Genomic DNA, 14,105 nt, shown 5'->3' on the forward strand with positions numbered 1-14,105 from the left:
TTATCTTGCTTTATCAATTCATGTTATATCCTGATGATATAAATCCGATAAGGGCTGAATCGATAACTTGCTTTGGTCCAGTCTAAATGACCAGTGTCTTACCCGAAAGTGGTTGTTTTACGTCATATTCTTAGAATATACTTTGAATCAGAAATATTTGTCCTCTATGCACAAAAAAAGTGAATGAAATTTGTCTTAACTGTGTTTTACATTCACTTAAACAGGCACAGCAATGTCAACACTGGCTTAACTCAGTTCCCTATGCTATAATGTAGTCTGCTACCCCCAAACAGCCTCCTTGTCAGTTTCCAGCACATATGGCTGCAGATGGGAACCTTATTTCAAGTCTATTGGTGGAACGTTAACTAGGCATTTGACCCATAGTAGGTGTGGGGGAAATTACGTAAGAGTGCAGACGGACCTGAGTGGGGGAAATTACGTAAGAGTGCAGACGGATCTGAGTGGGACGGTACTGTCACCCGTACAAGACCTCCACAGGCTTATCAGCTGCTGTCCTGGGTCCCATGTTGTGCACATCACATCGAGGCCCACCAAGTTTTCCCTGCACTCTCCTGCCAAGTTGATATCGTATAGCACCTGACTCTGTCTATCCCTGTCTGAACAAGGTCTCAGAACAAGGTAGGATATCATCTCTGTCTTTTCAATAGAATGGTATTCTGCTGAATATTACTACTCTGGAATTAGTTAATCTCTTTTTTATTGTGTCCTTGGACTCTTTCACAATATGCTTATTTTTTGATGTGCCAGAGCACCACCTCAATCTACAACTCACAGACAGCTCTTGCAACATGTTCCTACAGTCCTTGCTCACATGTCAGAGTGGTGAACAGGGGTCATTTGTCTGTCTGTCTTGGTTTGTGAAATCAATTTGAAACAGTTCTTGCATTATAAACCTTTGTGAATATTTAGTATTAAGACAAATGTGGTAGTCAGTATCTAAAGCAAAGCATTGACTGATGCTGGGATGTGTTCAGTTACGTATAATTGGATATATTTGTCTAACCATTAAAACCAAGAGTAACTGTGATTTTGACCTTTAGATTGCCCTCTGGTAACAATACAGTAGCCTTCATCATTGAATCTCAGTAGCGAAGGCATGTTCAGAGTGAAAACATGTGACCAGTAGCCTATAATAGCCTCAAGCATTGGTTGCCTGAGATATACAGTATATTCAAAAATGTGTTCAAAGCAAACAAACCAACATGACCTAGCCTACATCTCAGGACATAAATGTAAAACCATGTTCGAACTAAACTGAACCAAGCTGGTTCCTCGTGTTTTATTGTTTGGCCAACAGGCTCAAGCTTCTTCTTTAATGTCTCCTGCTACAAGGCCTCTTGTTAAAGCCAAAACAAAACCGTGCTAAACTGGGTCACTCTGAGGCTGTTGCTGTTGGAGAGATACACACAGACTGTGAGCATCTATAAAATATTTCTAAAATATATTTCTATATTTTATATGGACATGTAGGAGCATAGCTACCACTGTATATTTTTTGTGTCAAGTTGCTATCTTTAATATATAATCTTTTAAGATGTAAGCAAAGAGATTCTATCCAATTGATGTATTACAGTTAATTGTCAGTGAGCAGAAATGTTTGCATAATTGTGTGCAAAAGTTTAGTTGGCTACTATATTGCCACATAACACAGGCAATCGTTTTGCAATTATGATGAACTTTGCCCTAGAGAAATCTTGGCCCGTAGTTATCCGATCTATCTGGTCAGATCTTCTGTCCTTTTCTATTTTAAGTGTTGATAGTTATAGGAATGTCCTCATGAACCAGATTCAAATTTCCAATCACTGTTATAAGCTCTATGTCTCAATATTTTAACTGCTTGTTTGGAATTTGAACCGCGTCTTTCTCTCCAGACATGTTTAAAAACGTATTGGCAATATTGTGTACTCAAGACATGGTCTCATTATGATCTGAATGTCATAGCTAAACTAAACTAAATTGTCTTCACAATTTCAAGATAAAAACACTAGATGGCACAATTTCACTGAAATTGTCCATCATAGCCTGATTGACTTCATGCCAGAGATAATGATGAGGTATCATGGTCAAGTAACCCAACATGTTACTTCATATACACTTCAATACATGCTTTGGGCCTATGCTGTATTTGAAGACATGTAATAACCAAAACTTCCACATGTGTGTGGATGAAGATAACTACTGTACAGAATCTTGACAGATCTATCCAAGATGAGACAAAAACGTTTTTTTCACCATAAATGTATGCTCACCCCTTAGCTGTCTCAGACCCTTTTTCAATATCACTTTCTTGGTCAACTGTCTTGATGTAACCTACTGTATTTAAGTTAAAGGTTGGAAAAAGCTCTGCAATTTGTTATGTGTTTTTGGCACAAACCCCTTAATTTCGCCATTCTTTATCAATCTAACCAAGCAGTCATTGGCACACTGCCTCTGACACTGTCATGTTGCAATACCCACTCATATAAGGATCCAGGAGGAAACACTTATTTTCTTGAAATTAGTAGAATATCAGGAGCCTTTGCACGACCTAGTTAGAGATTTTATTAATTTGATGATCTAGCGGTTTTTGCATATCTAACATCAATATTTGACCTCTTTTATTTAAGCAATTACAAGATGTCTGACCAACAGGATTCCGTTGTCACCAATGGGGTTCCTGACGTAGAAAAGAGTTCTGAGAGGTATGTGGACCTATCGTAACCTTCTATGCTGGAGACTAATTCTGTCGGGACTGTTGAAATAACATTTTATTATTACTGAATATTTACCAAATAATGGTACCGTATTTAATGACTGAGTGTTTATTAATTTAAAGTATATTTTATTTTCATGTGTTTTATTCTAGTTGTGCGAGTGACATTCCTCTTGGAGAAACCGAACAGTTAGTACCAGTTGCCAAACTCCAACAGAAGGAAATCTACTCCAGTCCCCTCATCAACGGAGGAGTAGTAGACCATCCACAACCAAACTCAGAGTCTGATGGAGAAGACAAAGACAACCAGGAGACAGCTGCTGAGGAACCTGCAGTGATAACGCCATCAAGAATACCTGAAGCACCAGCCAAACTACCCAGATCCCCTGAACAAGAGGGACCTCAAGGGGATCCTCTCTCAGGTAATAGCAGCGTATCATGGTAGGGATACAAGTTTTTTATATATAGGATATTAACTCAACCTAACTGAAGCAGATCAGATGTTTTATCACCTGTCAGAGGCACATGATATATGTTTTGTAATTCATAATACAGCAGCTATAAAGACATTTGTTAAAGAGGTTGACAGAACTGTGCCTGAAATCATAATAATTTAAGGTTTACAGACACTCATGAACAGTCAATTATTATTTGATCTATGACACATTTTTTGCCTGTAATTCTTTTTGTTTTCGATCAATCAACTTTAACCTTTTTATTTAATCAGAGCCATGTTCAACACTAAAATATGATTGGTGCGTAGGCAGGGACATTCCATAACTTCCTCTATTCTCTATAGTAATCTGATACAGGCAGCTTCAAATCCAAATATTTATGCTTCACACTGTGACAGCGAAGGAGGGTGGAGTAGAGCTGGACCAGTCTGATTCTCAGACGTAGCCATACCTCCCTGATTTCTGGTCCTACCTGCGTTCCACTACATTCTTGTGGGAACAGGGAAGGGGAATACTAATCTCTGAGATTACTCCATAAACAACCAATGATGGCAGGCAACTGCTGCCCCTGCTGTCCCCATACTACAGGTGCCTCGGTGCCCCTGAAGCTGTCGGATGTGTCCCTGGCCACAGCAGAGCAGCTTTGGTGCACCTCCAGGGACCAGGCGGTTAAGCTGAGGATGGCTGAGACTGGGCCGGGATCCGAGGCCCCCATGACTGTCCACCAGATGTTCTTAAAGACGGTGAAGATCTATGGAGACCTGCCCGCGGTGGCATCCAAGAAAGAGGGGCAGTGGGTCACCCTGACCTGGAGGGAGTACTACCAGCAGTGCAGAGCGGCGGCCAAGAGCTTCCTCAAGGTCTGTATATTGATGTAGTTGTTGTGTGAGTGTCTGTGCTCTTTAGTTGCTCTATGGTCTATGCTTGCGTGAGATTTAATAGAAAACGTTTTCTATGCTTAATGTTATGATGTACTTGTACCTGGATGTTCTCTGCATTTTCAGTGGCTCGAGGCCTAGGGGTGTTTTTGAACTGCTCCAGTGAATTCTAATAGAATACGAACTATAATGCAGATCGGTTAACATCACTGAATCTTCAAATAGGCTATGGGCTATTTAGAATTTGAACTCCAGAGACAGGATTATGAATGTTTACACAGCAGAAAGAATGTTCTCCCATTGTCATTTCTGTCTCCTTGTAAGAATGGTGCTGGTGAAAACCAACACTTGGGTGTGTCAATGCTAAAGTTACTTGTCACGGAGAGCGATAAAGTGGAGTAGTTTACAAAGCATCATATAGGTCAACAGTAAATGAGGCAGTGTGCCACATTCTCATTGATTAAACATTTTTATTTCGGACTCTGTCTCTTCCCCCCTCTACTGTAGTTGGGGCTGGAGCGTTACCATGGCGTCGGTATTCTGGGCTTTAACTCTCCCGAGTGGTTCATCTCAGACATCGGCTGTATCCTGGCTGGGTAATAATAAAAACAATTTTCCATATAGCATGCACTGTCTTACCATGCACTACTCTGCACTATTGTTCATACTGCATTCTGTGAGACTTAGACAACTTTCTCATAGAAGGCTAATTCATCCCACATACTCCAAGGACAGCAATCACAGTCTTAACCACCTCAAAAAGAAAGCTGTCTGATCTGACGTGTGTGGTCTGCCAGGGGCTTTGCTGCAGGCATATACACCACCAACTCCCCCGAGGCGTGTCAGTATGTGGCAGACAACTGTGAGGCCAACGTCCTGGTGGTGGAGAACCACAAACAGCTCCTCAAAATCCTCCAGGTGAGACCCCATAACTGAACTATAATGTGGTCCTGGTTGTGTCTGCCAAAAGCCATAGAACCTATGCACAGAATTATGCAAATATACAACCATAATTCTGAAGAAAAAAATATATTTTCAAATTACATTTATCCAATACTGCACTCTAAATTGTACTTGTAAGTAGATCGAGTGAACATAACCTATTTATATATTTATTGTTTTTGTGCCAAAATGATTAATTATAAATTCCCTACTTTGTTCATACCTTTCAGATTAAGGACCAGCTTCCACACTTGAAAGCTATTGTTCAGTACAAGGATGAACTTCAACAGAAGTTGCCAAACCTGTACACTGTAAGTTTCTATTGAAATGAAGAAGATCTATATCTTGTATAGCCAGCCGGGAAAAAAACATTCCTGATTTGCATTACAGATATAGCAATGTTAGTAGCACACAGTATTTCCTATAATATTGTAGAACACAATATTTCCTGTCACACACTGTAACTGTGAGACTCTTAATCCCTTCACATTACTAAGCAAACTGAGCCAAATCGAGCTGTACCGGGCTGGCTTGGCTACGCATCCACCATAGTTGATGGAACCTTTCAGGAAAGGACAATGTGAAAAGAAAATATCCAAGCCAACACAATACGGTTGGGATTGGCCCTATATTGTGAATCAGGTGTTACTGACTCAACCTCTGTCCTCCTACAGTGGGCTGAGTTTATGAAGCTGGGTGAGGAGGTGTCTGATGAACGGCTAGATGCTGTGGTGGACAGTCAGAGGGCTAACCAGTGTTGTACGCTCATCTACACCTCTGGAACCACAGGCAACCCCAAAGGGGTGATGCTAAGCCATGACAATGTGAGTAGTGTCAATGACATGATGATGTACAGTGCATTCGGAAAATATTCAGACCCCTTGACATTTTCTACATTTTTGTTACAGTCGCTTTTGTTACAGTCGTTCCTATGGCCTATTTATTGCCTACCTCCTCATGCCTTTTGCACACGTTGTATATAGATTCTCTTTTTTTTCCTTTTTTTTTTTTTCCTACTATGTTATTGACTTGTTTATTGTTTACTCCATGTGTAACTCTGTGTTGTTGTCTGTTCACACTGCTATGCTTTATCTTGGCCAGGTCGCAGTTGCAAATGAGAACTTGTTCTCAACTAGCCTACCTGGTTAAATAAAGGTGAAATAAAAAAATAAAAAAAACAGCCTTATTCTAAAATTGATAAAATATTTTTTTCCCTCATCAATCTACACATAATACCTCATAATGACAAAGCGAAAACAGGTTTTTAGAATTTTTTGCAAATGTATTAAAAATAAAAAACTTATATCACATTTACATAAGTATTCAGACCCTTTACTATGAGACTCGAAATTGAGCTCCGGTGCATCTTGTTTCCATTGATCATCCTTGAGATGTTTCTACAACTTCATTGGAGTCCACCTGTGGTAAATTCAATTGATTGGACATGATTTGGAAAGGCACACAGCTGTCTATATATGGTCCCACAGTTGACAGTGCATGTCAGAGCAAAAACCAAGCCATGAGGTTGAAGGAATTGTCTATAGAGCTCCAAGTCAGGATTGTGTTGAGGCACAGATCTTGGAAGGGTACCAAAAAAATTCTGCAGCATTGAAGGTCCCCAAGAACACAGTGGCCTCCATCATTCTTAAATGGAAGAAGTTTGGAACCACCAAGACTCTTCCTAGAGCTGGCCGCCCAGCCAAACTGAGCCATCGGGGGAGAAGGGCCTTGGTCAGGGAGGTGAGCAAGAACCCGATGGTTGCGCTGACAGAGCTCCAGAGTTCCACTGTGGAGATGGGAGAACCTTCCAGAAGGACAACCATCTCTGCAGCACTCCACCAATCAGGCCTTTATGGTAGAGTGGCCAGATGGAAGCATGGTGGTGGCAGGGGGATATTTTTCAGCGGCAGGGACTTGGAGACGAGTCAGGATCGAGGGAAAGATGAACGAAGCAAATTACAGTGAGATCTTTGATGAAAACCTGCTCCAGAGCGCGCAGGACCTCAGACTGGGATGAAGGTTCATCTTCCAACAGGACAAAAACACTAAGCACACAGCCAAGACAACGCAGGAGTGGCTTCGGGACAAGTGGGGCTCCCGAGTGGCGCAGCGCTCTAAGGCACTGCATCTCAGTGCTAGAGGTGTCACTACAGACCCTGGTTCGATTCCAGGCTGTATCACAACCGAACGTGATTGGGATTCCCATAGGGCGGCGTAGTCTGGGTTAAGGTTTGGCCGGGGTAGGCCGTCATTGTAAATAAGAATTTGTTCTTAAGTGACTTGCCTAGTTAAATAAAGGTTAAATAAAAAGTATCTGAATGTCCTTGGGTGGTCCAGCCAGAGCCTGGACTTGAACCCAATCGAACATCTCTGGAGAGACCTGAAAATAGCTGTGCAGCAACGCTCCCCAGCCTCCTAACAGAACTTGAAAGGATCTGCAGAGAAGAATGGGAGAAACTCCCCAAATACAGGTTTGCCAAGCTTGTAGCGTCATACCCAAGAAGACTTGAGGCTGTAATCGCTGCCAAAGGTGTTTCAACAAAGTACAAAGGGTCTGAATACTTATGTAAATGTGATATTTCAGTTTTTTATTTTTAATACATTTTCAAACATTTCTAAAAAAAAATGTTTTTGCTTTGTCATTATGGGGTATTGTGTGTAGATTGATGAGGGAGAAAAAAACGATTCAATCAATTTTAGAATAAGGCTGTAACAAAATCTGAAAAAAGGAAAGGGGTCTGAATACTTTCCGAATGCACTGTAAATAGACTAGTGAGGAAAAAGCTCTATATTTACATGTACATTTACTGTACCGGCAGTATCCAGGTTGCTCTTCCTTCGTCCTCACAGAATGTGGTGACGCCCTCAGACACATTACATGTACTATATAGTGGAGCTCTGGGTCCACTGGACACTCGATTCAGTATGTGAAAGTGTCACAGTTTTGTCCATGTATTGTTCACGGCAAGTAAAGGACAAACAAAACATCTGGCTTATAGTTTTCCTCTGTGGTAAAGGAGGTTGGAATAATATTAGTTGAATGTCTCATCTGACTCTCTCCTCAGATCACCTGGACTTCAAATGCGGTCGGAGCCATGACAAGTCTGCAACATGGTGTGGAGTGCGTGGTGAGCTACCTGCCCCTGAGCCATGTAGCTGCCCAGGTCAACGACATGTGGATCTGCATGAGATTTGCAGGGGCAACGTATTTCGCAGAACCAGACGCCCTGAAGGTCAGAATCTCTGAGTGTTGTACTACAGATAATGATGCTGTGCATTGCTTTCCTTTCAAAATGCTGTTTACGAAGGCAAGAATTGATTGAGGTTTGGTGGTTTGGTTTTGACTGGGTTGAGGAGGGTAGGCCTGGGGTAACTTTATATGACTTGATAACTGCTAACTTTCTGATTTCCTAGGGCTCTTTGGGGACTACTCTGAAAGAGGTGCGCCCCACAAGTTTCCTGGGAGTTCCCCGTGTGTGGGAGAAGATGCAGGAGAAGATGAAAGCCATCGGTGCCAAGTCCTCTGGTATGAAGAAAAGAGTGGCTGACTGGGCCAAATCCATCGGATTGCAAGCCAGCTACAGTGCCATGAATGGGTAAGGATTTATGTCAGGTTCTTGTTGTTCATTAAACCCACACTTCAGAAAGAATGTGTATTTTCAGTGCATCAAATAATTTTCTTGTTGTTTCACCCATCGATATGATCTTATCAATAACATTAGAAAAAACATGCATCCTCACTCACACCCAACTAATATTTTTACATCTTAAACTAGATTAAATTCCAGCCATAATATTTTCCACAATGTGTGGTATTCCTCCGTGTTTTCTGTGGATTACAGTGAGAACCTGGTGCCCTGGGGCTTCATGCTGTCAAACAACCTGGTGTTTAAGAAAGTTCGCTGGGCCTTGGGTCTGGACCGCTGCAAGAACTGCTTAACAGGGGCCGCACCCATCACTAAGGAGACTCTGGAGTACTTCATGAGCCTTAGCCTCCCGCTGTATGAGCTGTATGGGATGAGTGAAAGCACCGGCCCTCACACCATCTCCTGGGGGAATAACTTCAAGATCATGAGGTCAGCAACTGGAAAACTAGGGTGTGAACTGCCATTTGTAATGACAGTTACATTAATTAATTTGTAGTTGACAAAGCTATCATTGTATAATAGCAAATAATGAATTGATACTGATAAGCCATCAGATATGAAGTGACATCTAATAATCCTTCTTGCTTTTCGGTCTCACCATATGAAGAATTGATATCATGATGTTGTCCTCAGCTGTGGAAAGGTGGTGGTTGGCTGCCAGACCAAGTTGGACAAGCCAGACGAGGATGGGAATGGTGAGATCTGTTTCTGGGGGCGTCATGTGTTCATGGGCTACCTGAATGAGCCAGAGAAGACTGAGGAGGCCCTGGACCAGGAGGGTTGGCTGCACTCTGGAGACCTGGGCAGGCACGACAAGGACAACTTCCTATTCATCACAGGGAGGATAAAGGGTATAGTACTTATTTATAGTTTATTTTGTAGATGTATATACAGTAGCCATTATACAACATGGCTACCAGTGCTGGGTGTCAATGGGAGTAGGATGCAGTTGCTCCTAGACACTGATCAAAGTAAAGTTTTGTGTACCTTCTCTTGATACTAAGTCTGTGCCTTAGGTTAACTTCCCCATAAGAAAAAATACTATAGTATACTATGCTCTACATACTGTAGTATTACTATATTTATATACTATAGTATTCACTTGAGTGTTTTTGTGGAAGTCCTTTGGGTGGTGGACCATTCTTGATAGTAGAACACCTATATTCACTATACTATACTATAGTATTAACTCTAGTGTTTTTGTATACTGTTGTATAATGTAGTAAAGTTTATAGTATGAATACTGTATTGTATATGATATCTATAGTAATTACAGTAGTGTTTTTTGCAGATAATACTGTAGTATTTACTATAGTGTTTTTTTGTTTCATTATCTTTGACATAGAAGTGCGGACATGACTGTAGTATACTATAGTATTCACTGTAGTGTTTTTGCGGAAGTATACTGTAGTAACGTTTACTATAGAATTTACTATAGAATAATATAGTAAAAACTATTTTATACAGTGTAACGACCCTGGGTATTTAAGCGCGGAAATCGACTCTTCCGCACGAGCATGCTTTTGCGGCACAGTCGATAGCGCGCCGGACCTCGGGCTAGAAGGCGAGACCTGCTCCCTGCCTGTTTCATTACATTGGTGTCAGAAGTGATCGGACCTTGCATCCACGACAGTGCGTGTGCTTGGCCGGTGAGCGCGTTCCTGTAAGACGTAGAGTCGCAAGCTAGCGCGAGGACGCGCTCTTTGAAAGGAGGGAGTAGTGTAACGACCCTGGGTATATAAGCGCGGAAATCGACTCCGCCGCACGAGCATGCTTTTGCGGCACAGTCGATAGCGCGCCGGACCTCGGGCTAGAATGTCGAGGGTTCGAGACCTGCTCCCTGCTGTTTCATTACAATACTATAGCAATTACTGTAGTGTTTTTGCAGATATTACTGTAGTATTTACTAGTATTTAATGTTTTTTGTTTAATTATCTTTGACAAAGAAGTGGGGGCTTTCTCCTTGAGCAATTTTTCCATAACCTGTTGGTAGGTAGGTAAATATTACTGGAGTCTGAATGGATAATTCAAAGCCTCTGCTCTTTTCTATAACCTGTAGGGAACACAATATATGGTCTATACTTTGCATGTAGGTGTGTCATTCATGGGTGGCACAAGTAGGGATATGGGGGATTGGAATGGGTTGGGTATATGCAAATGAAATACTGTAGTATTACTATAGTTAAAAATCTTACTGTGGACTTTACCACAGTGTTTTTTTTGTGGAGAATACCATAGTATTTAATATACACTGAGTGTACAAAACATTAGGAACACCTTCCCAATATTGAGCACCCCCTTTTGCCCTCAAAACAGCCTGAATTCGTCTGGGGCATGGACTCTACAAGGTGTCGTTCCATAGGAAGGCTGGCACATGTTGACTCCAATGCTTCTCACAGTTGTGCCATGTTGGCTGGATGTCCTTTGGGTGGTGGACCATTCTTGATAGTAGAACACTGTGTAGACCTATGATCTAAATATCCTCAGAAAGAAATCTCTTGTCCTGCAGAGCTGATCATAACAGCAGGAGGAGAGAACATCCCACCTGTACCCATTGAGGATGCAGTGAAAGCAGAGATCGCCATCATCAGCAACGCCATGTTGCTCGGAGACAAGCTGAAATTCCTCTCCATGATGCTCACGCTCAAAGTAAGGCCTCCAACGTTAGATGTGTCTTGTATTGCCAACTCTTATGGTCATTGGCTTGCTTTAGAATTCTCGCTTTTGAATTATTAAGCAATTAGAATATAATTATACAGCACGAACAGATCTGGAACCAGGCTATTTGATGTTTGCTCTGTTCAGCAAATACTACCACTCCTGGATCACTCCTAACCTTTGACTCCACTCTCCCTCCATAGTGTATAGTCGACGACAATGGCGAGCCGACGGACGAGCTGACCCCAGAGGCTGTGGCGTTCTGCCATCAGCGTGGCATAACGGCAACCAAGGCCTCTGAGATCATAGCCAGTAAGGAACCAGCTATTTACAAGGCCATCCAGGAGGGCATAGAGCGTGTTAATGCTAAGGCATCCTCCAATGCCCAGAGGGTCCAGAAGTGGGTCATTTTGGACAGAGATTTCTCTATATCTGGGGGAGAACTGGGTGAGTCAGTCAGTGTGAGAAATCAGTTGCTGTTTTTTATTGGATGGTTCTGTCTGTTTGAGCATGTGACAGAAGAGAGCAGTGAATAGTATTGGATTGCATTTTCTTCCTCATCTTAGTGAGTTGATTTTGTGTGCTTCTTGTTCATTGTGGGATTAAAATAAATATAGTTTAAACTAAAGCTAGATAACTAAACCAAAGCTAGTCTGTGAGGTTGTAGATAATGAGCTTTTTCATAATTTGACACACTTTTACAAAGAACCCTTAGAGAGAAAGAAGTGTTTTGCCAGTAATGTTTATCGTGTATTGTATCTGACGAGGCAGTCTTGTGACTGGTTTATACCAAACAACATTCCTGTAGATACCATTGCATAATCTGTCTTCCAAGCTGTTAAGTAGGTCAAATGTTGTGATTGAAGAAGCACGGGAAAGAGAGTACAGTCTTTTTGAGAGCACAGTAAGTCTGATTGAATATCCATTGTTTTGTCTATCTTTTCTCCAGGACCTACCATGAAGCTAAAGAGGGGGGTTGTTGTCAAAATGTTCCAGGAGAAAATCAACAAGATTTATGGAATGGCACAAGAATAACAGAGGAACTCAACATGGACTAGAGAACACTTGAGGACTGTAGTTAATGGACTATTAAATGCATCTGTAGACATTTGAATGTGTCTCGTTTTCCAGTAACTAGAGAATTATTCCATTGGTATCTGCTCCATATCAATATTTAAGCTGTTTTAATGTACATAAGATTTCACAGCATTGATATTTGCACTTTTTTTGTAAATAAACCTTATAATCATCATTGCCAAATCTAGTGTCCACAACTGTAAAAGCATTTTGTGCTTCTTGTAAGCTACACTGCAAAAATGAACTATTATTGCAACCATGGCAATAGTTTATCATATCACTATCATAGGCTTTTTAGTTTATTATTTGTTAAATATATGAACATGTTTGCAAAAACCACTCTCAAAATGTGTCAGGAGAATCTAAGGAGATACCAAGGAGAATCTAAATTTAGCAATGCTATACTGTACCCACTTCAAGTAAAGGAGAATGCCTCAAAACAAAATCATTGTATCATTAATGTAATGTTTGTCAAGTGATTCCATCAATATTTGGATGATACACTGTAATGTTTTCATTTTATTTTAGCCAATTATTTCCCATGTACATTATAATCAATATTAAAATGTTTATTTTTATGTGTTAAATGAACATGATCAATAAAAGCAAAAAGCAAACAAACTGTTCTGGACCCCCCCCAAAAAACATCACGTTGGTAGTATCTCACACGCACCGTCTTTGTTGTTTCATTTGAACAGCAATTATGAATTTCCTCATCAGAGGACGGTGCCTGTGATGTGACAGCTACTGTATGACGTCATAGAAACCATTTGACAAGAGGTTCTGCTGAGATAGCTCATGCTGAACTAGATACGTACTGTATGTTCTTATAGATTTCCTACGAATGTCTGCTACTTGTCTTTTACAGGTGACCCCTTAATTATTGAAACCTCCATCCTGAGTAAATTAGGCAAGAGCCTATTCGGTTGATGGGGAACTCCCTGGACAGTGGTCTTATAATGCTATGTATTACAAACTGGGATACATACCCCACCATGAGGTGTTGTGGAAAAGTGATGTATTACAGTGACACTGAGTACCAGTGTGGTTGGTCCTCCTGAAGTACTGTATCAAAACCTACTGATGTCACCAAACTACAGGAGCCCACTGTAAAGTTTGTAATTATGGTAACTGAAGCCATAAGCGTGGAGGTTCCACACAAATAGGTGTCCTTTAAATTTTTATAATACTAGAATTACCATTGAATTATCCCTAGTTTTGCTACCATGCTGTGTTGTTGTCTTAGGTCTCTCTTTTTTGTCTTAGGTCTCTCTTTATGTAGTGTTGTGGTGTCTCTCTTGTTGTGATGTGTGTTTTGTCCTACCTTTTAATTTTTCATCCCAGACCCCTTCCCAAGCAGGAGGCCTTTTCCCTTTTGGTAGGGCGTCATTGTAAATAAGAATTTGTTCTTAACTGACTTGCCTAGTTAAATAAAGGTTCAATAAAATACAAGTTCAACTGACATCATGCCCCTTTATAATTTCCCCTCAAATATTTAACAAGATTGACTAGGTGAGTCCTATACAGTAGGTACAGTACTAGCTCCATCTGGTTTCTGGCATACTGTTTACACATATCCAGGCCTTTCAGATCTTCACAGAAGTGTCAAGGACTGTCAGTAGTGTGGGTGACAGACAGTAGTGGTCAGTTGTGATTGGGAAGAATGTCATCTCAAAGCCTTCCAGGCCATTAGCTTGGTCAACCAGACTGACTGCTGCTCTCACGTTTGGTTTCA

General features: G+C 41.1%; 1 protein-coding gene across 4 annotated transcripts; it reads left to right on the forward strand.

The window, feature by feature from the left end:
* Positions 1–490: 490 nt before the first annotated feature.
* Positions 491–13,832, forward strand: LOC139577036 (long-chain-fatty-acid--CoA ligase ACSBG2-like). Of its 4 annotated transcripts, none has more exons than XM_071403757.1 (16): positions 491–639; positions 1,319–1,434; positions 2,628–2,702; positions 2,867–3,135; positions 3,724–4,028; positions 4,554–4,642; positions 4,844–4,964; positions 5,219–5,299; positions 5,663–5,812; positions 8,054–8,221; positions 8,403–8,584; positions 8,831–9,064; positions 9,269–9,486; positions 11,145–11,284; positions 11,497–11,740; positions 12,243–13,832. In XM_071403757.1, the coding sequence occupies exons 3-16, from the start codon at positions 2,638–2,640 to the stop codon at positions 12,326–12,328; spliced, it is 2,352 nt and encodes a 783-aa protein (XP_071259858.1). In that variant the 5' UTR covers positions 491–639; positions 1,319–1,434; positions 2,628–2,637; the 3' UTR covers positions 12,329–13,832. The 4 variants fall into 4 exon arrangements, with proteins under 4 accessions (XP_071259858.1, XP_071259860.1, XP_071259857.1 ...); XM_071403759.1 differs by having other exon boundaries at positions 1,354–1,434; XM_071403756.1 differs by lacking the exon at positions 1,319–1,434 and having other exon boundaries at positions 492–639.
* Positions 13,833–14,105: the final 273 nt, after the last annotated feature.

This window comes from Salvelinus alpinus, chromosome 5 (assembly GCF_045679555.1).
Source record: "Salvelinus alpinus chromosome 5, SLU_Salpinus.1, whole genome shotgun sequence".
NCBI lineage: Eukaryota > Metazoa > Chordata > Actinopteri > Salmoniformes > Salmonidae > Salvelinus > Salvelinus alpinus.